At 47.5% G+C, this 26,726-nt stretch overlaps 2 protein-coding genes across 6 annotated transcripts in view; both read right to left on the bottom strand.

Annotated features, from left to right (window-relative positions):
- Positions 1–2,017: 2,017 nt before the first annotated feature.
- Positions 2,018–10,954, bottom strand: URAD (ureidoimidazoline (2-oxo-4-hydroxy-4-carboxy-5-) decarboxylase). Of its 3 annotated transcripts, none has more exons than XR_009005955.1 (2): positions 10,742–10,954; positions 2,018–2,295 (listed from the first exon to the last, which is right to left on the bottom strand). XR_009005955.1 is itself a non-coding variant. In XM_007164188.2 (2 exons), exon 2 carries the CDS (start codon positions 3,236–3,238, stop codon positions 2,723–2,725), a length of 516 nt encoding a protein of 171 aa, XP_007164250.2. In that variant the 5' UTR covers positions 3,239–3,482; positions 10,742–10,954; the 3' UTR covers positions 2,018–2,722. The 3 variants fall into 3 exon arrangements, 2 of the variants coding, with proteins under 2 accessions (XP_007164250.2, XP_057389174.1); XM_007164188.2 differs by having other exon boundaries at positions 2,018–3,482; XM_057533191.1 differs by having other exon boundaries at positions 2,018–3,069.
- A 7,641-nt stretch (positions 10,955–18,595) lies between these two features.
- FLT3 (fms related receptor tyrosine kinase 3) overlaps positions 18,596–26,726 on the bottom strand; it is a 75,669-nt gene continuing 67,538 nt past the window's right edge. For all 3 annotated transcript variants that reach the window (XM_057532973.1, XM_057532974.1, XM_057532975.1), the window contains 4 exons: positions 25,677–25,788; positions 25,260–25,359; positions 24,694–24,799; positions 18,596–19,086 (listed from right to left, as the gene is read on the bottom strand). In XM_057532973.1, coding sequence (XP_057388956.1) covers positions 18,964–19,086; positions 24,694–24,799; positions 25,260–25,359; positions 25,677–25,788 — 441 coding nt within the window. In that variant the 3' untranslated portion in view covers positions 18,596–18,963. The remainder of the gene's footprint in view (positions 19,087–24,693; positions 24,800–25,259; positions 25,360–25,676; positions 25,789–26,726) is intronic.

The raw sequence follows: 26,726 nt of genomic DNA, 5'->3' as shown, positions 1-26,726 counted from the left end.
TCCGTGCACATCTTTGGACACCCAGACCCTAAGGCGTACCTGTCTGGGTGACGAAAAGGAGGCCCCCATTCAGGTACCCGGTAACACAGGTGAGTGGGACTGAGCTCGGGAATTCCCAGCGGGGGCGCTCTCCGGCGGGCCCCCTGCTCGCCGGCTGGCCTTGGACATTTTAAGGGGGAGTGAAAGTCGGCGAAGCAGGCCCCCATCTCGGAAAGCAGCGTGCGTGGAGGGGTTGAAAGGAGCTGAAATCAGCTCCTTGCTCTCCAACTTTTCTTAGAGTTGCCATCGTGCTTTCATAACGAATTAGTAAGTAAAAGTACTAATTATTCACCCTGGAATCCACACCACCACTTCTGCGCCCCCTCCCCAGACATCTCTGGGCGCGCTCCGGGCCACCCCGCCGCCCAGGCTGGTGCGCACGCTGAGGTCCGAGTCCGCGGTCGCGGTCCCCGCTCGTCGGGGTTTGTCTCCCGCGTCCTGCGCACCGGAGCGCGGAAACCAGAAGACATCTCCGAGGCCGGCACAAGCCCAGGACGAGTCACTGTTTGAGCAAAGATGTGGCAGGAAACAAACTGCCCTGCCAGACCTCGGCAGCCTCAGGTTACCCGCCCGCAGGAGGGCCGGCCTGGCCTCTCTGCTCCTACCGAGAAGAAAGCAGCAGCCCCCGGGGGCTTTTGCCGGGGTCTTCCCCGCCGGCGCCCACGTCTGCGTCCCGCGCCCTCCCACCCGCGCGGCTGCGAGCGCTCGGGGCTTTGGAAGAGGCACTCCCCCTTCTCCCCCAGCTCCTTTGAAGGGACGGATCTAGCGTCTTCCCCCACCCGGATCCCCTCCTGCAGAAATAAACAATTTCACCGACAAGCTTTGAGCCCTTGAAAGGTAACTGTGTAACTGGAGACACAGATCGTGCCTGAGAGGGCCAGATCGCATCCCCTCTCGTTCTAAAAATACGGCTGAGAACCTTGCCTTGGAGAGCCCTGCCTATCTTAGCTTGAGCATATTTACATAAAGAGCTCAGACTCTGCATTTTGGGCTCCATCTATCTCAGAGCTGGACTCACCCCAGGATTGGGTAAGGTACCTCCAATATAGTGTATTATTCTCAGTCTCAGGCCCAGCCCTTGGTGCTTGTATCCTGGACCAGAAAACCCTCTTCGCCAAGCAGCAGGTTTCTCGCGTGTGTCAGGAAAGCCCCCAAGTCACCCTGGCTGGAGGGAGGCCAGCGTCTAGCCCCAGGCCCAAGGGCCCCAACTTTGCATCCAGGTCCTTTGTGATGTGCACCTGGTGCTCCTAAATCCAGGGCAGGCTCTGGCACCCGCCGGCCCTTGGCAGGGGAAGCCCTGGAGTTGTTCTACAGGTTCGGTGGGGTCACAGCTCACTTCCTGTCTCCCCTACCTACCACGCTGACCAGCCTCTGGCCTTCACCCTCACCACTAGCGGGCAACACCTGTAAGATGGCAAAGGGAGGTGGGCTTCCGTGATTAAAATTCCTGTGCTACCACCGTGGCTTCTCTCTGTGGAATTGAGCCCCCAACCAAGGGTGCGGCCACACCGCTTTTTATGGAAAGGTTTTCTTGCTGCTGTTGTCCCTCAGACCCGGGCTGGTCACTAATGGAGGTTCTTGTCTTCAAAAGGGCCAACTCTGCCTCCACGTCTTACCCCGTCTGCGGTGAGGAGGACGGTATGGCTTGTTTCTCCTTTGCCAACAGAAGCCTAAGGAGTATTTGTTGGGGTTCGTTAGACCTTCCAGTGCAAATGGCTGGCTGGCTGGCTGGGGGGCAGAGGAGAAACGTGGCGGGCTCCTCCTGTGTGAGTGGACTTTCTGGCCACCAGTGCAGAGCTGCCCAGTCTGGCCTCCTTTGGCCAGAAAGCCTTCTATGGGCACAGATCTTCCCTCATCAACTGCTTTATCAGCGCTATGGGGTCCCATCTTCATGGGGGGTGGGCGGATATCCAGCACTACTCAATGAGTGTTATTCAATAATTTTAAAAATTATGTTTAATGACTTATGGTTTCCAGGGACTCTGACAAACCAGCTCTCCTGGGCCCACCTTCGGGAGAGACGGGAGGCCACTGGCCCTGACCTTCAGGCCCGTCCATCCTAGAGAGCCCCCGCTCCCAGCCTTCTCTGATCCAAGGGGCGCCTCCGCAAAGCCGGCCCCTGCGGGGCTCTCTCCTGCCCGCCGTCCCCCCCGCACGCTGCTTCCCCGGCGCTTTGCTGTCCCAGCTCTGGCTCCTGTGGACTCCAGAAGCTCCAGAGAGACGCTTCCACTCACATGTAAATGTCGCGTGCAGCAACTAAGGTGGGAGAAGAAAAAAGAAACAGACAAACCGCTGCGGAATAAAAACTTCCTTTTCCGTCCGTTTTGCTTTGCGCCTGGGGTTTGGCAGGAGAGGGTGGGGAGCCAGAGAGAGCTGGATTAGCGCCCTGGAATCCGCAAAAGCTGGTGGTGTCAGCGGGCCGCTAAGGGAGTGAAGAATTGGAGCAGCGAGCTGGATAAATCGGGGGCGGCGCGCGGAGAGGGGGGCGCAAAGCACGAAACTATCTATTTTGGCAAAGCGTGAGCATGCGGGTAGGTGGACAAAAGGGCTTATTATTCGTGCAACTGCCTCGGTTCTCCCCGGCCTTTGTGCGCGGGTGTGGACGCTGTTCCAAGCGCAGCGCGCGCGCCCGCGGCCCCCGCGCGTCACGACGTGCGTCCCGGGTCCCTGGCTGGCGCGGCCGCTACGGCTCGGCGGCGTGGCTCCCGAGGAGGTCGGCGAGACGCCGGCGGCCGATCTTCTTCACCTCCCCGAGTGTGGTGCTCAGCTCCTGCGCCGGTGGGCAGTGCAGCCGGCGCACCCGCTCGCTGGGCACCGCCGCCCGGTCGCTGAGGCGCGCGGCGGGCACGAAGGGGAAGCCGAAGCGCGCGCGGTACTGCGCGTTGAGTTCGGCCAGCCAGAGCCGCTCGGCCGCGCCCAGGCTCGTGAGGCCCGCGGCGCTCTGCTCCCGCTGCGACTCGGCGCTGAGCTCGCCCCGCTGCAGCTCGCGGCCAGCCAGGTCCGGGTGGCAGCGCAGGACGCCCTCCTGGCCTGCGGAGAAGCACAGACACGCGGGCGGGAGCGCGGTACCGCGCCCCGAGGGGTATCCGAGGGAAGCAGGGTCCCAGGACGTGAGGAGGGGCAACTGGGGGTGTCGGGAGGCTAGGGGCGCCCTCCGCACCCGTCCCTCCAACCCATCCCAAACCTCGCGCCCCTCCATCCCCCCTTCATTATTCCTCGGCCAGGACCCAGGGGCGGGGCGGGAAGTGACAAGTTTGTCCTTTGAGACCTTGGAGCAAGAAGAGCGGTGGGGAGAGGCCACAGAGGCTCGGAATTTACGACTTGCTCGGGAGGGAGCAGGGACGCGATAAGGGAGCCCGAGCGTTTCGTATCTTTTCAAAGTCCTTTGCTCTCAGGGGGGCTTTGATGTCGCAGAGGGCCGGACACAAGGGCCTGAAGACTTCCTGCAAAAGCCACGGAATGGGTTTCGCTCTGTTCCAAAGGAGAAGGGCGGGGACGGTCCATGGGAATAACATCCGTGGGGCTTGGCGAATAAATGCCCAGGAATTGTGACCCTAAGTGTGAGTTCTGGGCTTCTGGAATCAGGCATCCCAAGACCTTTGCAGATGACTGACTGCAAAGAAACCCATTTCCAGCCGAATTCTACGGCCCTTTGAATGAAAGAGGCTTTCCTCCTTGTAGGAAAATAGCACGCACTCATCACGCACCGTTTCTGAGGCTCATTTCCCTTCTCCCACTGTAAATCTCAAAGAGCTCTCAGACAATAACGTTTCCTCGGAAGAGAGCTTCTCCTAATCTCCTAACATTGGCCTAAAACTGGAAACCCCTGGCGTGATACCTGGGATTTCAAGTCCTAATCCACCGGGGCTTTCCCGAGCCCTGGTCAATCATTTTGCTTAGCTCTCTAAAGAGAGAATTAGAATTCTTGGGGCTCGGCAAGGTTTCAGGTATGGTAAGCGGGGAGCCGGATCTGTACAGGGGGACTGATGACACCTAACTTGCTGGGCAGTGGTGAGGATTAGACACAATTCATTTACCCAGACAGCACCTAATGCTAGCAAATGTTCAATAAACAGCCATATTATGTGTCCCAGTAAACTCAGTGCAACTGGGCTGTGATGTGGCTGGAAGCATCTGACCCTGGGGCTAGGGACAGGCTGGGGGCTCCACTAGAAAAGGAGATCATTAACCCCCCCTTTAATTATGGTATAAACTTCCCCTGCTTAAATCTTATAGTTTCTGCCCAGTTAAAGGATGATTGGGATTGCGCCATCTAATCGTGGACCAATGTCCTGAGAGGTGGGAGAACCGGGGGGAACATCTACAATGAAGAGAGGATTCAAGGGAGACTCGGAAAGGGGTAGGTGACCTTTCCAAGGTCACTGGGCCAGGAGCTGCCTGCCCGGGATCCTGGGCTCAAAACCACTGGCTTCGGGGCACTGGCTGCCCCTTCAAGGTTAAGGGGAGTCGAAAACGAAACTCATGTCACCAATAATCCCATCTCTGTAACACCACCGTTTTAGAACCCCTCTCCTGGGCCCTGTCCCTGGGGCGCTGCAAAGGTGAAGTGGTTTGTTCCCACTTCCCACGTCCAGCGGATCCGGGTGGTGCGAAAATGTAGGTGATAAATTCCCTGCCTGGGGGCCCCCAGCCCTGGGCCGGGAGGTGGCTGTGCCGGGCTGCTTCCCAGGCCTGAGGCCAAGCGGCACCCGAATCCGATCTGAACCCACCCAGCCGGGACCGCGAAAATGGGCGGCGGCGGCGGGGTCCTGGGCAGCCGAGTGCTGGGCGGCTCCCAGGCCGGAACCGCAGGCCCGCCCCGCGCCTCCTCCTTACTTATTCAGATTTTCAAAGACGCCTCGAGGTGAGGAGGTGAGGGGCCGAGACCCCGCCTTCTCACATGCCTCCCTCTCTCGGCTTCCCTTCCCCCTGTTTCTTTCTCTGCAGAGGCCCAGCTCCAGCGTGGAGGACGCGGTTATGGGCGGGAGGGCCCGGCAGGGGTGGGGTCTGTCCCCTGGTCATCCCTACCAGACCCTCCTTTCCAGCGTGGGGCAGGGCCGTCCTCACCCCGGCCCTGGCACCCTGCTTCTCACTCCGCTGGGCTTGTCTTCCCTCTTGAAAACGTCACCTGGGGTTAATGTTTGCCCAGGATTGAGCATGTGTTTTCCACTGTTTGCGGGAGAAGAGGGGGAAGAGGAAAGAAAGGAGGCTGAGAGGACAGAGCCAAGAGAAGAAGAAAAGAGACTAGAAACGAGGATTTACACACACACACACACACACACACACACACACACACACACACACAGCCCTCAGCTGCAGATAAAAGGAGATGGTGGGAGTCAGGCAGGGAGCGGTAGCTCCGCAGAAATAGAACCTGACCTCATTCAGCCAAAGACTCCATCTTTATTGCCCCAAATCACTGACCCCTGAGTCCTGCCCAGGAGGGCACTGGCACAGCCTCACTGGCCTGCGGCACAGCCCTGGTTCCCTCCCAGCCCTGCATCCCCCAGGCGCTCCCAGCCGTGGCCTTAAACCCTAGTAGGAGGCTGGAGACCTCACCTGGGTACTTGCCACCTCGCTGCCTCGGTCCTGTGGTCCTCCCACCTGGAATGCCCAAGCCTAGCCGGGTTTGGTCAGTGGCCCGTGCTTCATGGCCTTTCAGTGCTGCCTTTTCTTCAGTCCCTCCTAAAGTCTGAGAGAGTACTGCCTCTGCCATTGGCGTGCCGCGTCTGGAGGTGCAGGTGTGGACATGCATTATTTGCTGTGACCACAAACCACGAATCTGTGCACCTCGAAGAGTTCCCGGCACAGAGCTGACGCTCCTTGCTTCAACAGGAGGAGAACAGGGCAGACAGTGGTGGCCACTGAAGAGTAGGCGGCTGGCCTGGAAGCCTTTCACAGTCCAGCAGGACCCCCACACTGTACCAGCTGGTGTGTTCTCCCTCCTGCTGCAGTGGATCATCTGGACCAACCTCTCCACTTGTGTTCTTGGAGCTAGCCCCTCCTTCCATCTCAAAGGTCACAATTTCAAACATCAGTCCCACCACTGCCTTGTCTTGATCGGCACACAAACACTCCCTAGAACCACTCACTCCATAAACAAAAGTAAAGCCCTCCCTTGATGCCCCGTTGTCCTCTAGTTCCTCCCTGCGTCTCTGCTCCTCCTTATAGCAAAACTCCTCGAAGGCACTGTCTCCTCAGCTTCTCCACTTCCTCGCCTCCCTTCACCCCATCAAGCTTCCAGCCCCACCCACCAACCAATCTGTACTCATCAGGTCACAGATGATGGACGGCTTGCTCAAGCCAGTGACCAGTGCTCTGTCCTCTTCTCTCTCAGCCCCTTGGGAGCATGTCACATGGTTGGCCCTCTCTCCTTGGAAGATGACCATCGCTTACCTACTCTCATCACTGGTCCTTGCTCTGCCAGATCACTAACACCGAAGTACCCCAGGACTCAGTACTCACATCTCTTCCCTTCTGCATTCACACGGATGCCCCAGGTGTTCTCATCTAGTCCCATAGCTTTAAATGCCATCAATTCTTTCACGACACCCAGATCTAGTCTAGTCCACAGCTTTCCACTGAGTTCCTTTGTTATGAGCCAACTGAACGCTCAATATTTTAATCTGGATGATTACTAGGCATCTCAGACTTACCAAGCTCCCATCCTCCATCCTGTCCTCTCAATTCCGAACTCCTCCTCATTGTAGAAAACAGACCACCACCCACTCATCTGCTCAGATTAAAAACGTAGGACTTGGGCTTCCCTGGTGGCGCAGTGGTTGAGAATCTGCCTGCCAATGCAGGGGACACGGGTTCGAGCCCTGGTCTGGGAAGATCCCACATGCCGCGGAGCGACTAGGCCCGTGCGCCACAACTGCTGAGCCTGCGCGTCTGGAGCCTGTGCTCCGCAACGGGAGAGGCCGCGAAAGTGAGAGACCCGCGCACCGCAATGAAGAGTGGCCCCCGCTTGCCGCAACTGGGGAGAGCCCTCGCACAGAAGCGAAGACCCAACACAGCCATAAATAAATAAATAGATAAGTTAATTAATTTAAAAAAAAAGAGTTAACACATAAGGAGGTTTAACTGCCAGGCACAAATAAGCATTTATCTTTGTATACAACTGCCTGTTCTTTAAAAAAAACAAAAACAAAAACAAAAAAGTAGGACTTATCCTTAATTTCTCTTTGTTTCTGACCTGCCTTCCCCCAACAAATCCATCAAAAACACCTGTTGGCTCTAACTAAAATGTATCCTGAGAATCCAGCCACATCTCTTCATCTCTCCTGCTCCAACCCTAGTTCACCCGGCCATCACCTCTCACTTTTACTGCTACTGCGGTCCCTCTGCCTGACCCCTCTTTCCTCCTGTCCCTCCACTCTCCACCATTCTCCAACCACCTTGGTCTTTCTGTGCCCCCAAATGTCAAAAGTCTCAAGTTCCTTGTATTAGGGTGGGCTTGTCCTAGATCTTCAACAGCTTCCCTCTCAACTTTTGGTTTTAAACTCAAATATCACTTCCTAAGAAAGACCTCTTTTATTACACATTTTCCACCCTATTACAAATTTTATTCTAATAGTTTCCAGAATTGAAATGATCTTATTAATTTATGTTAATCCGGTGTCACTTCACTAGAATGTAAGCTCACTGAAGGCAGGGACTTGTCTTGTTCAAGGCTTTATCCCCAGTGCCTGGGACAATTCCTTGGGCATAGCAGGCATTCAGCAAGTGTTTATTGACTGACACATTACTCTGGGGAAGGAGTGTTATGTATTCTTTGACCGAACAAACACATTTTGATAGCCTCGTCTAAATACCTTATCGCCTACATTTAAGGAAATTATTAGTATCCAACTCTTTGATTCTTCCAACAACTGTGTTCTGAAATAAGTATTAAATAACGAATTATGGCATTATTGCAATTCTGAAATGCCACAAAGAGGTGCATGATTAACTCTGTTATGATGGTGTTATTACTCTTTGATTTTTAACACAAATCAGTATTGAATCGGTTCGTCATTAGCCGTGTGTGTGTGTGTGTGTGTGTGTGTGTGTGTGTGTGTGTGTCTATGCCATTCTTCTGGCTTGGGAGTTAGGAATTGATTGGCTTGAAAGGGTACTTTGCCAATTAGTGCTGGAGCTAAATATTAGTCCTGGACTGCCACCTACTGGTCAATAATCATCATAGCATCTCCTAAATGGATTGTGAACCTTAGTTTCCTCTAGAAACAGGATTTCCAGTTTTCTTTTAATGGTAGAGGGTTCTCTTAGATCATCTAAAACAAGTCCTTGACCAGTTAGATCATCATATGCTGAACATCTCTTTAAGGTCCCTTTTAGTTTTAGGATTCAAAGACTCTATTACACCCAGTTTGTTGCTTACTATTCCAGGAGTAAAGCTAGACTATGCAGTGAATCCCATTTTGCTTGATTATTTAAAAAACCAGGGAGTGTCCTGGTGGTCTAGTGGTTAGCATTTGGCGCTTTCACTGCCATGGCCGCGGTTCAATCCCTGGTTGGGGAACTGGGATCCCACAAGTCTCGCAGCATGGCCGGGGGCGGGGAAAAAAAAGGATAAAAAGAAAAAAAAAGCCTGGGACATCAAGCATTAATGTTAATTGAATAAATCAGTGAATGAATAAATACAAGCCCTAGAAACTGTTTCTAGATTTTGCTTTTGATTCTCTGGAAAATTCTTCAAAAGCTGTTGGGTTGAGTGTCAGGGTTTAAATCCCAGTTCTGCCACTTTCTAGCTGTGTCCTTGATCAAGTTATTTAATCTCTCTGTGCCTGAGTTTTCTTATCTGTAAAAGGGGGATAATAATGATAATCCTTGTTTTATAGGATTATTATGAGGATTAAATGAGTTAACAAATGCGAGGTGTTTAGAAAGGTGCCTGAAACAGCAAGAGTAAGGGTTAAATGCATTATAGTGATTGTTATTATTATTTCTACTGCTAGTGTCAGCTGTCTAATGCCATGAAGGTGATTAGATACGGGGCAAGGTGATTAGAGACAGGCTGTGCTCCCAGCTGCCTGAGGCAAGTGTGGACGCCAGCCTAGGGCTGAGAGGCAGGTTCGACCAGCAGGGAGGTCCCACCAAAGACCTGTGTCCAGTGTAGAAGCAAACAAACACCCAGGTGGTCCAAACTCCCTCCAGTTATTTTGTCCCACTGACCTGCCACTAAAGTCATCCCAGTTAAAATGTGTGGGGAAGGGGTAATACCAAGATTGATCATCTTTCAAAATCCTCTTAGGAACAATTGCATTCATTCACTCAGCAAACCTTTATCAAGTCCCCACATCCCCTCCACGGGGGATGGGGTGTGGGATTCTTACACTGGTCAGGATTCAGAGGTTCCCTAGTGTCTGAGGCCAATGGGGCAGCTGAGGGTTCGGCTTCGGAGAGGTCCTGAGAAATGGGTGAGGACCAACAGGGCGCCCACATTCCTGTCAGCTTGATTTTATCCCCCTGGCCTCCCCTCACCCTGAATGTGCCTACAGGGAATTAAAATGAGTTCCTTATTTGGGAGAATCCCCTGACAGCTAGAAACCATGCCGGGTGTCCAAGCCCTGGGCGCACAGCTGAGCAGTGTCTGGAAAAGAAGAGACAGTGCTTCTCTCTCAGCCCAGATCCCTGTGGAAGCCCCTCTGTGAAGGCAGTCCGTCCCCTCGAGGTCCCCTCAGCCCATCCAGGCTTCTCCAAGGACTGTGAAGACAGCCCAGGAGGAAACCTTGGCTGCTAACATTCGGCCTCTGAACCCCGTGAGGCCGTGTGCCCTTCTGAGTCACCTGGGGTTGGCCTGACCCTAGACCTCCTCATCTCCCCACGCCACACCCACAAGTGCCTCCTTTTCTCTCTCTACCCAAAGGACATCAGCAATTTCTCTCCCTTTCTCCAGAGGGAGTCCTTCAGATTTTTGTCTTTTTCCCCCTCACTCCCCCAGGGAGTTGCTGATCTGAGGGAGTTTACTTTCCTCAGCCATCTGGTCCAAACCGGCCCTTTCTGGTAAAAATGTCAGCCGTTTGCTCTTTCCCCTGGGCTCCTGAGATAGTCTGATATGGCGCTGTCTTCTCTGTTGCATACAGGACATTCCCAAAGCGAACACACGGCGAGAGGGTGGGCCCCCAGCCTGACCTTTGGCCCCTGAGCCACCGCGAGGCCTGGGGAGACTGCTGTCTGCTCCTCTTTCCTGGTGACCCCGTAGCTTTAATATTTAACAGCCACATTACCTGAGCCAAGGAACGTTCTTTCACTCCACTGTCCGCTTAACGCTGCAAGGGCTTGATTCTCATTCACAGAGTCTGAAGGAACTTACTGACCCTTACAGCAAAGAGAGCTAAATATATATACCAGTGATAAGCAACTGGGCTCAAATATCTAAAAACATTTTGATAACAAAAAAGAAGCCGACTCACAGGTCAGAGAACAAACTAGTGGTTACCATTGTGGGGGGAATATAGGGTTGGGGGGGAGGTACAAACTATTGGGGGTGAGATAGGATCAAGGATGTAGTGTACAACACAGGGAACACAGCCAATATTGTAATAATTAAATGGAAAGTAACTTTTAAAAACTATTAAAATTTTTTAAAATTAAAAACTAAAAAAAAAGCCACATGACCCCCCCCCCCAGTTTTTTTTGATAAGCATATCTGAAATCCCTCTGTTGAGAATCTCAGTGTCTAACACCAAAGCCTTACCTGACTGTGGAAGAGCATCGGTAAAGGCAAAAAAGTGCTGCTCTAAATCTTCCAAGTCAGAGAACGGGCACTGGGACCGAACGGCGGCTGCAATCAGAGGACATCTCTCGACGACATTCCCAAACACATCCACAAATTCTCCAAAGTCCATGGAGTTGACCTTCTCAATGTCCATCGCCTGTGTTCCACTGGCGGCAGCAGGACCTGGGCTCCCCTCCGGGTGAGTGAGAGACGCGTCTCTGCTCGCCGGATTATATTTGCTGAATGCATAGGCTTGTTTTTTTATGCAACACCAGCTTGGCATGTTTTAAATGCCTCTGGGAGAAGCCGATCCAGAGTACTTGTGCAATCAACAAACACAGGTTTAAGGTCTAATCCGGGGAGCAGAGGTCTTGCAAAGGGGTAAGGGTGTCCAACCAAACCCTTCCCACCATCTAAGCCAGCAGGGCCCATATTCACTCTCAGCATTCAAGCCGGATAGACTTTTGGTGCCATTAGCATTTTAATGTCAATGTTATCCCAGGGAAGTTTTCCCTGGTAACTCAGGCAGGTCACAAGTCGACCTGCTTGAAATTCCATGTCCCGTCTTGTTGCTACTGCTGTGGAGAACAGGTAGCATGTTTTACTCTTTCTCTGCATTTCAAATGCTTCACACAATAAGTATCTAATAAACTCTCACTCAACAAGAAGCAGTGTCTAAGGAATCATTCTGCCCCATTCTCGGTTGTCGCCCAGACACCGTTATGTGTTATTTTCTTCCTGAATATATCTATCCTTATCTGAAATCACCTTGCTTATTGTATTTAGTTTCATATCACCTCTCAGCCACAGTGAATTCTATGAGCCTGGAGACAGTGTGTCTGGTTTGCTTGTGTCCTGGGTGCCGAGAACCGAGCCCTCAGGAGGCATGTAATAAACACCATGGGGTGAATTAGTTGACCAGATGACCACACAGATTAAATTTCTCACCCTGATACCTTTTATGTATACTCAAAACAAAAATCCCGTGGAAGAAGACACAGAGAACATAGATATTTGTGGTTGCCAAGGGGGAGGGGGTGGGGGAAGGAAAAACTGGGAGTTTGGGGTCAGCAGATGTAAACTATTATCTATAGAATGGGATAAACAACAAGGTCCTACTGTATAGCACAGGGAACTATATTCACTATCCTGTGATAAACCATGATGGAAAAGAATATGAAAAAGAATATACATAGATACATATAACTGAATAACTTTGCTGTACACCTGAAACTAACACAACATTGTAAATTAACTATACTTCAATTAAAAAAAAATAAAATAAATACTGTGGAAGATAAAGTCAAAGAAAAGGAGGGGTCAGAATTTTAAAATTTAAAGATATTGCTGCTATTTCGCTGTAGAACTGAAAATGCAAACATATTTCCAAAAGTCATGCTAACTCCACATTGGCTTTCATCTGAATCAAAATTCAATGAGAGGATTTACAATAGCCAGGACATGGAAGCAACCTAAGTGTCCATCGACAGATGAATGGATAAAGTAGATGTGGCACATATATACAATGGAGTGTTACTCAGCCATAAAAAGAAACGAAATTGAGTTATTTGTAGTGAGGTGGATGGACCTAGAGTCTGTCATACAGAGTAAAGTAAGTCAGAAAGAGAAAAACAAATACCGTATGCTAACACATATATATGGAATCTAAAAAAAAAAAAAGGTTCTGAAGAACCTAGGGGCAGGACAGGAATAAAGACGCAGACGTAAAGAATGGACTTAATGACACGGGGAGGGGGAAGGGTAAGCTGGGACGAAGTGAGAGAGTAACATTGACATATACATACTATCAAACATAAAATAGATAGCTAGTGGGAAGCAGCCTCATAGCACAGGGAGATCAGCTTGGTGCTTTGTGTCCACCTAGAGGGGTGGGATAGGGAGGGTGGGAGGGAGACGCAAGAGGGAGGAGATATGGGGACATATGTATATGTATAGCTGATTCACTTTGTTATAAAGCAGAAACTAACACACCATTGTGAAGCAATTATACTCCAATAAAAAAAAAAAGAAAAAAAAATTCAATGAGAGGGCAACCACATTAGCATTAATAAATCAGTCACATTGGCCCGCACAGTCTGTGAGAAGCAGGTGACAATCTATCAGCAGCCACAGATTTTGTCCTAACTCTCTGACGTTTCCCATCCCAGGTCTCACCCTGACTGCCTGGGCCAAAGGGTCATGATTGAAGGACTGACAGAAAAGAAGTTGATGAAATTTGCTTTTCAAAGGGGGTAAATCTGGGGCCAGAAGTACCACCACTACAGGCCATGTCTTCAAATATGAAAAAAGGTATAGATATAAGATTAACACTTGCACATCGTATACCTCACATAGGTATGTGAAAACACACTGGATCCTGTAGTGTGTTTGCAGTTTCGGGCAAAGAGCCCAGTGTGGAGGGCATGGACCTGGGAGAGCTCTGGCCCAGGCTCTGCCACCTACCAACTGGCATTTGTCAAGTTATCGAACTTTTCTGCACCTCAACTTCTTTGTCTGTAAAACGGGGCTATAAAGAGTATTGACCTCATGGGATTTTTGCAAAGATGAAGTGAATTAATGTACCAAAGTGTTCCTGTTACAAAGCACTGCAGAGGTGTCGGCCAATATAACATTGTGCACAATCTCTGCAATGGACCAGCCACAGAGTGTTCTTCTGTTCTCCCTTCTGCCACCAGAGTCAACACAGCCCTTTCGGGCTTCCCTGGTGGCGCAGTGGTTGGGAGTCCGCCTGCCAATGCAGGCGACGCGGGTTCGAGCCCTGGTCCGGGAGGATCCCACATGCCGCGGAGCAACTAAGCGCGTGCGCCGCAACTACTGAGTCTGCGCTCTGGAGCCCGCCAGCCACAGCTACTGAGCCCATGTGCCACAACTGCTGAGGCCCGTGCACCTGGAGCCCGTGCTCCACAACGGGAGGGGCCCCTGCAATGAGGGGTCTGCGCGCCGCGGCGGGGAGTGGCCCCCCGCTCGCCACAGCTAGAGGGGGCCCGCGCACAGCAGCAAAGACCCAACGCAGCCAAAAAATAATAAATAAATAAAATAAGTAATTTAAAACAAAACCAAAAAAACACAGCCCTTTCCCGTCCCTGCAGGTTTTCCGCAGACCGGTTAACAGCCAATGTCCACTTCTTCCCCTTCTCCCTCCACCAGCTCCCTCAGCCTCGGTTCATTCCAGCACTGACCATGCAGCAATTCAGAACAGAGCGGTGGGGAAGAGGCCAGGTCTGTCTAGCGCCTCCCCGCCAGCCTTACTCCCTCCCTGGTCCCGGGCTCTCCTGTGAGCAGATTAGCGGGAACAGAAGGCAGAGCAGAAACCGAGGGAGAAGGGATCCCCTCCCTCTTTGTGCGACCCTTACCTACCTTCTCCTCTTATTCTGCATGTGGACGGTCTCCCTCACCCAAGGCGCCCCAGCCTGGGCCTGGAGCCTGGCGGTTCTCAGTTCCTCTGAGAGCTGCAGGAGAGATAGACATCTGAATTTGCAAGTGGAAACTCCTGTGCTCATGGAAATGCTGATACCACGGTGGGAAGGGCCTTGCCACTGACAGGACCGCATTTCGGGCAGAGACCAGGAGCCTAACCTTTTATTCTGTGTTATCTATTGCATAACAGTAGGAACTCCAAATAGCCCACTACTAACAGAGGAACCTTTAAGACACAGAAGGTTAAGGTATTAAATAGTCTTGGATATAGAAGCAACATCCAGCAAAAAAAACCTAACTAAACTCCTGACACGGAACCTGGCAAGCCAGGCCACTGAAGCACTCTGGGGGTCAATTAATGCTGTTTGACTCTTCCCCAGTCAAATCAAAGAACTGTAAGGTGGTCAGAGGTCAGGCAATTTTCATCCAAGCGAAAAGTTAATTTACTCAATTGTACACTATCAACAGGCGAATTGTATGGTATATGAATTATGTATCGATAAAGCTATTGTTTTCTTACGTTAATTGATAGAGTTGTAGCCTCGTAATTTGTGTTTAACCATACAAGCTATGATTCTTATGTTTTGGCTGCTGAATATATTATATCAGACTTCATTATAATTTTTCTTTTAAGAGACCTTTAGCAGTACATAGAGAAAATTCTTAAATAGGCACAAATTTTTATTTAGTTTTTTTAGTTGAAACATTTCAGGTATCTGCTCCCTTCAACTATAGCCCTTAACTTTTCACAAGCAGAGCTTATGCAGAAGTTTTCTCAATAAGATACCAGGAAGGCAAATTGCTTTCCTACACATGCATTTTTAAAAATTTATTTATTTATTTATTTATTTTTGGCTGTGTTGTATCTTCGCTGCAGTGCGTGGGCTTCCTCTAGTTGCAGTGTGCGGGCTTCTCTTGCTGCGGAGCACAGGCTCTAGGCGTGCAGGCTTCAGTAGTTGTGGCACACGGGCTCAGTAGCTGTGGCTCATGGGCTTTAGAGCGCAGGCTCAGTAGTTGTGGCGCACGGGCTTAGTTGCTCCGCGGCATGTGGGATCTTCCCAGACCAGGGCTCGAACCCGTGTCCCCTGCATTGGCAGGCGGATTCTTAACCACTGCGCCACCAGGGAAGTCCCTACACATGCATTTTTAATTTGAGGCAAATTGGGAGTTGGAACTCGTGTGATCTTGCTGTTACCAGACTCCTTTCATTGGCTGAGGACTGAGCCAAAGCAAGATGAAGTCCTGGCAGAAGGAGGCCAGAGGGCCGAAGTGGACGGTGAGATGGTGAGGAGGTGGCCAGCGTGGGTGACGGGTCAGGCCTGCATTTAGTGTCTCTGCGGACCTAAGTAAGTGACTTAACCCTTCTTAGGCTTACGTCTCCGTTTCACCGTTAAACTGCCACAGAACAAGCTCCTACCTCACAATTTGTTAAATGAGAAAATCCATGTGAAGCCTTCAGCACAGCTCTGGAATATAGTGTGTTATCAACAAATCAATACAATCTAAAGAATTCACCCAAGCGAACCTTGAGGACATTATGTTACAAATAGACATATCCTGCACGATGCCACTTATATGAAGTACCGAGAGTAGCCAAATTTAGAGAAGCAGAAAGTAGGATGGGCTGCCAGGGGCTGGGGGAGGTGGGAGAGGGAATAGGGAGTTAGTATCTAATGGGGACAGTTTCAGTTTGAGAAGATGAGAAAATTCTGGAGATGGATGGTGGTGACGGTTGCACAACAGTGTGAATGTGCTTAATGCCACTGAGCTGTACACTGAAAAATGGCTAAGATATATACACTACTATATGTAAAATAGATAACAAAGACCTACTCACAGCACAGGGAACTATAGTCAATATCTTGTAATAACCTATAATGAAAAAGAATCTGAAAAAGAATATATATACATATATATAACTGACCGAATCACTTTGCTGTACACCTGAAACTAACACAACATTGTTAATCAACTATATCCTAATATAAAAAAAATTTTTAAAGAGTATATATACATATATATGCAACTGAATCACTTTGCTGTACACCTGAAACTAACACATTGTAAATCAACTACACCTCAATTTAAAAGGTGGCTAAGGTGGTAAATTTTATATTATGTATATTTTAGTGCAAAAAAAATCATCAAAGACTTTTCTGCCTCTTTAAGATAATTTGAAATTTAATACACGTTGGGTCTCCTGGAGCTAAAAAGATGTGTTTTTTAGGGGATAAGAGCCCCTCCTTTTTTTTCTGTTGCTGATGGTGATTGTGGCACAGACAGTAGCAAATGTGAATTCTGATACATCGTTTATTTTTGACAAAAACGATAGTGGGCCTGGCAGGTGAGCTCAGACAAATCTGTTACTGAGAAGGTCCTTCATGTAGAGCTGAGGAGAGAGAAGCACGATCAGGAAGGAACACAGGCGGTGGTGGGAGAAGAAGGGCTGCAGCTGTGATAAGAGGTCACGCGGGTATCTCCCTGCTGCAGGCCAGCCCCTCAGGGTGTTTTTCTTAATTCTGGGAATCTCTAGGAAACAGTCTTTGTTTTCAGTATAGGAAGCCAGTCCAGGCTCAGATAACATTAAGCAGAGAAGGTGCTCCAAGAAGAAGCTCAAAAGCGCGTTCCCTGCGCAGATGAACGCACGGTGTAGAATAGAGTGGTAAATACCAGGTCCTCGGAAAGAATCTGACCCCAGGCTGCTCTATCACGGTCGGGAATGTGTAAATAACGCACATAAAATGCACCATCATTCCCACGGTTGGTGAATAAATGAATTGACGTTGTCTGCATAGAGGGTTATTTTTCCTTCTAATCAACTGATTGGCCTTTTCTTTAATTCTGCTTCTTACAATTTGTCTGTCCAGAGACAGGCTGGAGTCCTGGAGCCTGGCTGCGGTCATGAAAACAGTAGTCCCAGGGCGCCACCTACTGGCAAGATTCCTACAAGGGCTCGGCGGCAGGGGCTGTCCAGGTGGTAGCAGCAACGCTTCTCTAAGATGGGAGCTTGTAAGTTGTGTTCTGACACCTTTTTAAAATGTGTCGTTATGTCAGGGACACAACTTGACCCAAACTAAACCTGTGGTAAGAGCTGGGTTTAAAAGGGTCTAGTTTCATTTTCCCTTAGGAGGTTTTTATTTTTTTTATTTTTTAAATTTTATTGAAGTGCAGTTGATTTACAATGCCGTGCCAGTTTCTACTGTACAGCAAAGTGACTCAGTTATACATGCATATATATATATACTCTTTTTCATATTCTTTTCTATTATGGTTTATCACAGGATATTGAATATAGTTCCCTGTGCTATACAGTAGGACCTTATTGTTTATCCATTCTCTACATAATAGTTTGCATCTGCTAATCCCAAACACCCAATCCTTCCCTCCCTACCTGCTCCCCTAAGAGGATTTCAAATGCCATCCTTCCTTGGATTGGGAGTTTGGGATTAGCAGATGCAAACCATTATGTAGAGAATGGATAAACAACAAGGTCCTACTGTTATAGCACAGGGAACTATATTCAATATCCTGTGATAAACCATAATGGAAAAGAATATAAAAAAGAATGTGTATATATATGTATAACTGAATCACTTTGCTGTACAGCAGAAATTAACACAACATTGTATATCAACTATACTTCAATAAAATACATTTTAAAAATAAAATAAATGCCATCCCTCCTAAGAAAATATCGCCTTTTAAATATCATATTTGGTACATACAAAAATTATGTTATTAAGTATAATACCATGAGGGGGACTTCCCTGGTGGTCCAGTGGTTAAGACTCCACGCTTCCAATACAGGGGGCATGGGTTCGATCCCTGGTCGGGGAACTAAGATCCCGCATGGCTCATGGCACGGCCAAAAAATTAATTAATTAATTAATTTAAAAATAATAATAATACAGTGAGGAACGCCTGTGAACCCATTATACCACCCAACCCCTAAAACTTCAAATATCATGTGAAAATGAATAAATAGTAGTAATTGTATATTCATAGCTCTGTGTAATATCATGAGTGAATCTTAGCATAATGTAGGTGTTTTTTTTTTTTTTTTTTTTAAAGAAAGTAGGCTCTGGAAGTCTACACAGTGTATGACACCTTTTTTGTAAAGCTCATGAACACCGGCTGTTCTTCACACAGTCTGGGGCAGGAGTCATGGAGCCTTTCAAAAATATGACAAAGGAATTAGCCATCACCATAGGAAAAAAACACACAGGCACAAACAAAACATCTGACATGGTTTCAGTAGGTTCATGACTCCAGTTAAGTCTCACCCTAAATCTACCATGTAAACAATTCAATAATGAACATTTCTATAGTAGAAATTTTATTTCCATTCATAAAATATATCACTAAATAGCTGAAAAAGTTACATATTATTTTAAAACATAGATTTAAAAAATCATATTAGCTTCTCCTTAGCAAAATGCTTTTGTCTTATGTATTTACAAGAATATACTATACTTCAGGTACACAGTTTTCACTCAAGCCAGCCTGGGAAGGCCTGTGGATGTAGGTAGATGCTCCGATAAAGTTAATTATCAGCTCTTCTTGCCTTGTGCAAAGAATGACTGGATTTTACAAAAGTCCCTTTGGAAACAAGAGTAAATACAGAGAGCTTCTAGAGAAAAGTCCAGCAAAGCAGCAGTTGAGAATATATTTTCATTTAGTGATGAAGTTAATCTTGTTTTGGTAATCTACAGCCTGTTTAAGGTAGGCGGGGGGATGATGTCCTCAAGGACTAAATTGTTTCTCTAGGAATCTTCAACGTGAGCCCGTGGAGAGGGTAGCCCTGAGTCCACCTCTCTGCTGTAAGGTCGCCTGTTTTGGTAAACAGAAGGACGTTCCAAAACATGGCCATCCACGTTCTGATACATCTGCATGTGGGAAAGAGACAGGACACTGATTACCATCTGATGAAGACTTACGTGTCACATGCCTACATGGCAATTGTTACTTGTATTATGCATAGATCTTAGAGGATATTCTACATATTAATTGACCAAGCAAACTTCATCCTTTTATTAATGGAGAAATCAAGTCATAGTCAAATATTTTATTTCATTATTGTTTCTTCTTTTAGATGTAAAATCTCAGTCTAGAAATCCTGAGGCCATGCAGAAAAACCATAAAAGAGAAAGGCCATTTATATATAGAATGCATAAACAACAAGGCCCCACTGTATAGCACAGGGAACTATATTCCATATCCTGTGATAAACCATAATGGAAAAGAATGTATAGATATGTATACCTGACTCACTTTGCTATACAGCAGAAATTAACCCAACATTGTAAATCAACTATACTTCAATAAAATAAGTTTTAAAAAACTCAGAGAAAGGCCCCCCAAAAGATCTGTTCTTTATGCAGTAAATACAGAGAATTGATTTCTTGGGTTTTCACTCGGGAGTTTAGTGACTTTAAAAATTTTTGTCCAAAATGAAAACAGCTCTACTTTTTTGTTTCATTATAGAGTTAATACACATTCATATAGATAAACTAAGCCATATAGAAAGATATATAGAAAAAAAAAGCTAAAGTCACCATCATAGCTAGCTTGCTGTTCACACACAATTTTGTGTCGGGAGGCTCGGACTGTAGGTTCTGTTGTAGAACCTTGTTTTGAATTACAAATATGTTGCTCATATGTTACATGTGTTACATCTTTTCACTATTTACTACACATGGGCACGTCTCATCTTTTTAACGGCAGCCTAGGGTTCCACAGTACTGATGTACCATAGTTAAACTTTTGATGGATTGGTTGTATCACATAAACTGAAAAGTGCACACATGACCTTGTCTGTCTTTGGGATAAATGAGGGAAGTGGAATTGCTGGACCAGAGAGGACGCACTTTTGAATTGTGAGTCACATCAGCAGCCTACCCTGCAGAAAGGTTTACTTATTCCTACTCCTATCTTCTGGGTCCGGGAACACTCTTATCCAGAGCCTTACCAGGGCTCCAGGGTCCGAGATGTGGAAGATGGTTCATACCCACTTTTGAAATTCTTTTTTTTTTTTAATTTTATTTATTTATTTATTTTTGGCTGCGTTGGGTCTTTGTTGCTGTGCGCGGGCTTTCTCTCGTTGTTGCGAGCGGGGGATACTCTTCCTTGCGGTGCGCGGGCTTCTCATTGCGGCGGCTTCTCTTGTTGCGGAGCACGGGCTCTAGGCGTGTGGGCTTCAGTAGTTGTGGCATGTGGGCTCAGTAGCTGTGGCTCACGGGCTCTAGAGCGCAGGCTCAGTAGTTGTGGCGCACGGGCTTAGTTGCTCCGCGGCATGTGGGATCTTCCTGGACCAGGGCTTGAACCCGTGTACCCCGCATTGGCGGGCAGATTCTTAACCACTGTGCCACCAGGGAAGCCCGAAATTCTCTTTCTTAAATGAGCTTACTAATCCTAGCCATTTTGTCTTTTCTATTGTCATGAATTCTTTTTGTTTCTCTCTTTTCCATTTTGATAATTGATCATGTTTTCTAGGGTCCCTTTTTTCTTCTCTGATGAATCTGAGATTATGTATTATATTTCTCCTTCACCAGTGGTTATACTTACATATTTAACACCCATTTTATTCTTGTGTTTATTTAACAGTGTGGCTGCTCCCACCGCAGAGCTCCTGCAGAATCTATACCTCTTCCCACCCTTTTAGGAAAGCACTTTGCCTTGTTTTTTCAAAGAAGCCTCTGTTTTGGGTTTTCCCTCTTCAGTCTTAACTGTTTTCATTGTCTCGGCGATTTTCCATAATTTCTGGTCCACAAAGATCTCCTTCTTGCTTTCAGAGGCCATTATGGCCTCAGTTCTATCTTTTTTTTTTAAATTTAATAAATTTATTTATTTTTGGCTGCATTGGGTCTTCGTTGCTGCACGCGGGCTTTCTCTAATTGCGGCGAGCAGGGGCTACTCTTCACTGCAGTGCGCGGGCTTCTCATTGCCGTGGCTTCTCTTGTTGCAGAGCACGGGCTCTAGGGCATGCGGGCTTCAGTAGTTGTGGCTCACGGGCTCAGTAGTTGTGGCTCGCGGGCTCAGTAGTTGTGGCTCACGGGCTCTAGAGCATAGGCTCAGTAGTTGTAGCGCACAGGCTTAGTTGCTCCGCGGCATGTGGGATCTTCCGGGACCAGGGCTTGACCCCGTGTCCCCTGCATTGGCAGGCGGATTCTTAACCACTGCGCCACCAGGGAAGCCCCAGTTCTATCTTTAAAATGTATATATTTCCCATAATTTATAGGGGCTGATAGGAGAAGAGAGATGGCATGAGTTCAGGCGCCTTTCTGGAAGCAGAAGGCATGCCTGTCCCTCCCTCATCCCACTGCCACTGCATCGTCCCTTCACTCCCTGTCTGCTCACCTCTCTGGCTGCAGTCACCTCCTAACCGGTGTCCTTCTTTTTTTCTGTTGCTGTTGCCGAGGCATGCAGGATCCCAGTTCCCCAACCAGGGGTGGAACCCAGGCCCTGGCAGTGAAAGTGCCGAGTCCTGACCACTGGACCGCCAGGGAACTACCCTAACTGGTGTCCTTACTTTCGCTCTTTTGCCTTTGTTTTCCTAAATGTACTTTTATGCGTCCTTTCCTTCCCTCCATCCAGAAATATTTGCTTAGTACCCCCTAAGATCATGTAGCTTAGCAACACATTTTACAGCTGAGAGAACTAAGCATGATGCTACAGCTGCATATACCATGGCGAACAAAACAGATGTGGTCACTAACCTACTCTCATGTTGACATTCATTCATTTATTTAATAGCCAGTTACTGTCTCCAGACTATGGGGTGACATCAGGTGATGTAAAGATGAGAGCACATCATCCTTGCCCTCATGGATCAAGTCTAGTGATGAGGCAGACAGACCCACAAAGCAAAACTATCACACAGCATGACTTGAGTTTCATGTAGAGGGATAGACAAAGTGTTAGGGGATTCAGAAGAAGGAACCTGAAAGCGGAAGTTAGGGGAGAATTTGGAGAGGGGAAACTATTTGATCAGGCTCTTTTTTTATTATCGAGGTATAATCGACATGTTGTTACACTTGAAATTAGTTTCAAGTGTACATCACAGTGATTCACATTTGTATATATTGCAAAAGAATCACCCCAAGAATCTAGTTAACATCCGTCACCATACATAGTGATCTGGGTCTTTATAAAAGACAGGTATTGAAGCATGTCTGTCCATTCTAAAAATCTCATTGGTTCATCAGTGTCTGAATAATGCCTTAGCATGTTATTCAATGACCTCCCTGCTCTCACTCCATACCATCAGGGTTGGGTTAGATCTAAAGTGTTAACCTGCAATTTCTAGATGTGTCTCCCTCCCCGTCTCACTTGTTCTCCAAGAGCCATCTTCCTTCCTGGTCTGTGATGAAGCCAAGACAGAGATTCTACAAAAACCATTCACGCGGGTGCAAGGAAAGGTTGCGCCAGGCGTGCTGGCCTGTTTTTCCACCCAAGAGACTGGACATGACATGTTAGGAGATGTGAAGAGAAGAGGCGGAGGGGCAGGGGCTGCCCACTGTGGGTGGAGCTGCCTGGCATCGCTGTGCAGGACGTGCCTGTCTCACAGGTGACCAGCCAAGCGGCAAGTGGGGACCGAAACCCAGTGTCTGCTTCTCAGGCTTCTGGACTGAGCCCACAGCACCTGCAGGAGTAAGGGGCTCCTCCTGGGGTGCTCATCTCACCCCAGGGGTCCCATCCTCGAACGTAGCTAAAGGTGTTTCAGCTTGCTCTCAGCGCCTTTGATACTGGGAGGGAAAAGAACCTTCCATCGCGAGGGGCATGGAGCGGAGGAGACTGGGGAAAACGTGGAGGATGGTCCTGGAGCACAGATGCCCTCAGCTGAATCCTCATCCGTGGGGATCTTGCAGTTCAGCCATCCCTGATACCTCTGAGACCCCTCGAACAGAGGGAAGCGGGTTGGGACGTCCTGGGGGTGTGGGGATGTGAAAGGGGAACTCTGGCCAGATCAAGGTCGTCCTGAACAAAGCCAAGGGCACCTCAGCAGCCGTGGGCCCTCCATGCCGGTCACACCAGCTCTGCAGTCTTGTCTTTCTCCACATGCCCCCACTCACCCTATACTGTAGTTACAACCCATTATTTTCCATTCTACTTTCTCAGCTCTGAACCTTTATTTATATTACTCACCCAGCCTGCAGCATCTTGCTAACCCCCACCCCCCAGTGAGCAGCCAAAATCTACTCAGTCTTCACAGCTCACCTCAAATAACACCGCAGTGGAGCCATTGCCCAACAGGTAAAAATTACTCATTACTTGTTTTTCTATAAAACTCTGCTTTCGGTTTATTTTACAGTGTCCTTAACTGTTTACAAGTCATCTGCTCTGTAGCCTGTGAGTCCCCTGGGGGCTTTCCATCTCTCCTTTTTGTCCTAATTCCCTGACAATACTGAATTTCCATATGTGATTTTAAAAAAAATCATAACAGGAGGAGAAGACACATACCATCCACACAGGTCTCTGGAAAGACAACAGAATTGAAAATGGACTCCTCATGATGTAGAAAAAGAGGACGGGCAATCCATTTAAAGACTCAGTTCATATTTAACTAACACTTATCACCTGCTAAGTGTTCCCCACGTGCTAAGTCTTTTCACATACATCACCTTATTTACTCCTTACAAATCCACAAAGATTTGTTAATCCCATATTTCAGATAAGGAAACTGAGATCCCCCCCACCCCCGCTCCCCCAAAGATTAAGTGACTTAATTAACTCATATCAGAAGCAAACAATGGAGCCAAGATTTGAACCAAGGTATTGGGAGTTCCAGGTTCCTTTGTTCACTTGGTCTAGGGGATGGCTCCTCTAACTACATCAGGTGGTACTGTTAAGGGTGAGAGTCAGCAAAGTAATTCCCAGTTCCCAAAGCTCAAAGGTCATCTAGCTTAGCAACCCATTTTACAGGTAAGAAAACTAAGGCCCAGTGCTGGTACTAAGCTCTCAGGACTCCAGGTCAATGCTCTTTCCACTCTATTACATGATTGAGTTGTATGATTATTCCACACAAAACCTTCATGCTGAATTAGGTAAAGTCAGTGGCTTCTGGAGGTCAGGGATTACGTTTTATTTATTTGTTTGGTCCTCTGCACTGGTCACTTAAAAGCATTTAATTTCTTAATCAATTGGCTAAAATTTTCAGGAAAAGTTCTTCTTTTCTTCTTTCCCCCTAAAAACTTATCCGTTAGTATATCTAACCCCATACAACTTTTTTTTTTTTTTTTCAGGACAAGAGCAGCTTTACTTTTCTGAATGCTTTTCTTAATCTAATTATATTGATGAAGGATGGGTGGCCCTTTGCTTTGAGTTTAGGATTACGAGTTTGACCCCATACAACTTTTAAAGAGCAACCTAGACCAGTTGTGATGAGGAAGGCAACTTGGTACCTTTGGCACTTAGGAAATCAGCAATGAGTGTTCTGAGTTACAGAGTTCTTTCCTTCCTAACGATACTTTATAAGATGCTGTGCTGCCACCTACCGCTTCTTCCGCATCTGCCAGCTGACATCCTAAAAATGAAGTCAGGTTAGGAAAGGATGGCCGTTTCCTTGAGTCAAAAGCCCAGCAGGATTGCATTATAAAGTATCTGTAAAGACAACAGAAGAAGGAGCAAGATAGGAAATCTGAATGAAGCAAAATGGGTCACTTTCCACTTAACGAAGCACCATTTACTGCTGTGGAGATACTTGTTTATGGCATGTTTGTCCAGAGGCAAGTACTAGCCTAGATTTTGAACTCATATGAGAAAGGACAAATTAGATGATGCATTTTGACAAATACAGTGTGGACCAGAATTCAGGAGAAGGGTCCCTCAAGTAAAGGAATTGAAACCCAGAAAACGTTCAGTTATGTTCAGAAATCCCTGAAACCAAAAGGAAGAGTTTTCTTTCCTTTCCTTTTCCTTTATTTGCTTTTCTTTCCTTTTCTTAAGAGGAATCATGGGAACTTCATACTAAAGAGTTTTACTTTTTTTTTTTCATGGGTTTGACACTAGACAGGCTGTAAATGTCCGATTTCAGCCACTTTACGGTCTGACTTAAACTTACATTTCTTCCGTGGCATAAAATGGCTGATCCATTTTAAATCCACTCTGGATGAGTTTGTAGAATTTAGCATCAGCTGGAATCCCGGGGTAAGGATTGACACCTGCGAGAAACAAGAGGTCATATAACCATCCACTCACCCTTCAGGTGTTTATTATTCACTCAACTGGCAAACACGATGGATTGTGTTTCCCTGGGCCAGCTCTGTGTGGTGCTGGGCAGGAGAAGCCACGTTCTGGCAGGCAGGACAGACCAACGGACACCAGCACGTAAAAATAAAGGGGCTCAGGCTGCAACAGAAGTAAGACTAGGCAGGCTCTGGGTCATGGCATTTCTTCCACCCTTTGACTTAGGGGTGGGGGAGGAGTGCAGAAGGGGCAGAATGCAGAAGCCCAGGGCTCAGGGAACTGCAAGTCTTACCAAGCGAGAATATTTCCCAGAGTAATATTCCGTATGACCAGACATCGCTCTTAATTGTGTAGATCCCCTCAAACAAGCTTTCAGGAGCCATCCACTTCACAGGCAGACGGGCCTGTGTAAAATCCAAGCAGAGATCAATGGTGGATTTTCCACGTACAAGCATTCTTTCTTTTTCTCGTTAGCTAGGTGATCACTTTTATTCTCTCCCTAAGGCCACACTTAATGCTTCCTTGAGAAAATCATATTCCTCAAGTGGCCTTTTTTTCACTTTCAAATTAATATTGTAACATAGTAGCCTTAAACAAACTTTATTTCTTTAAAACTCAAGCTTGCACTTGGCATTGGTAAGTTTCACAGTAGACACTCGCTTCCTACTAAGTAGCCAGGCACTTCCCCAGAGGTAAGTGGAGTATTTTGTTAAGGCATTTCTTGGAAGAATTTTAGTGGAAATGCCATCCACAAGAATGTGATGGGGGGAGCATACGTCATCGCTTCCAGAAATGACAGCAGGCGGGTTTCTGTGGCTTTAGTAATTCTCAGCATGAAAGGGGAGTTTTGAATTAGTACAGCCTCAGGTTAGAATCAAGACACAGGGACGGAGTGGTTCCTGGGGCTGAGCATTTTGTAGTATTTTCTTTTTCAGGGATTAAGAGCCCTTAACGGTGCACATTTAATCTGCCAAGTAAAATCAAAGCTCAAGAAAGATACCCTGTTTTAAATCCTATTCAAAAGGATGAGCTGGGAGAATCAAGCAGGCTAGTCTGGTTAATTTGATTAATTAAAGGGATTAATTGTGGTTCCAAATGGGATTCCCTTTCCTGCTTAAGAAACCACCAGCTAGTAGGTTAGAAACTTCATAGCCATTAGTTCATCCTATTTAAAACTGCAGCTACAATGAGGGAAGCGTAGATCCAAAATCAGCTGTGTGTTTGATTCTAGTTGGAACACAGTTTAATGTGATTTGCAACATGTATTGGACAACGGAGTGTGGTTGGTTTATTCCCATAAACGCTATGAGGTAAGTGAATACTCCTCATGGGAAACACTGTA

Source organism: Balaenoptera acutorostrata, chromosome 18, assembly GCF_949987535.1.
Source record: "Balaenoptera acutorostrata chromosome 18, mBalAcu1.1, whole genome shotgun sequence".
NCBI lineage: Eukaryota > Metazoa > Chordata > Mammalia > Artiodactyla > Balaenopteridae > Balaenoptera > Balaenoptera acutorostrata.
The sequence above is the reverse complement of the archived record's forward strand: the minus strand, read 5'-3'. Positions and strand labels throughout refer to the sequence as shown.

Bases quoted from the DNA above. Each gene is read 5' to 3' on its own strand.
- URAD (XM_057533191.1), bottom strand. From the start codon at position 10,916: ATGGACATTGAGAAGGTCAACTCCATGGACTTTGGAGAATTTGTGGAT. The intron at 3,070-10,741 runs GTAAGGCTTTGG...GCTTCTCCGCAG, and splicing joins CGATGCTCTTCCACAGTCAG to GCCAGGAGGGCGTCCTGCGC.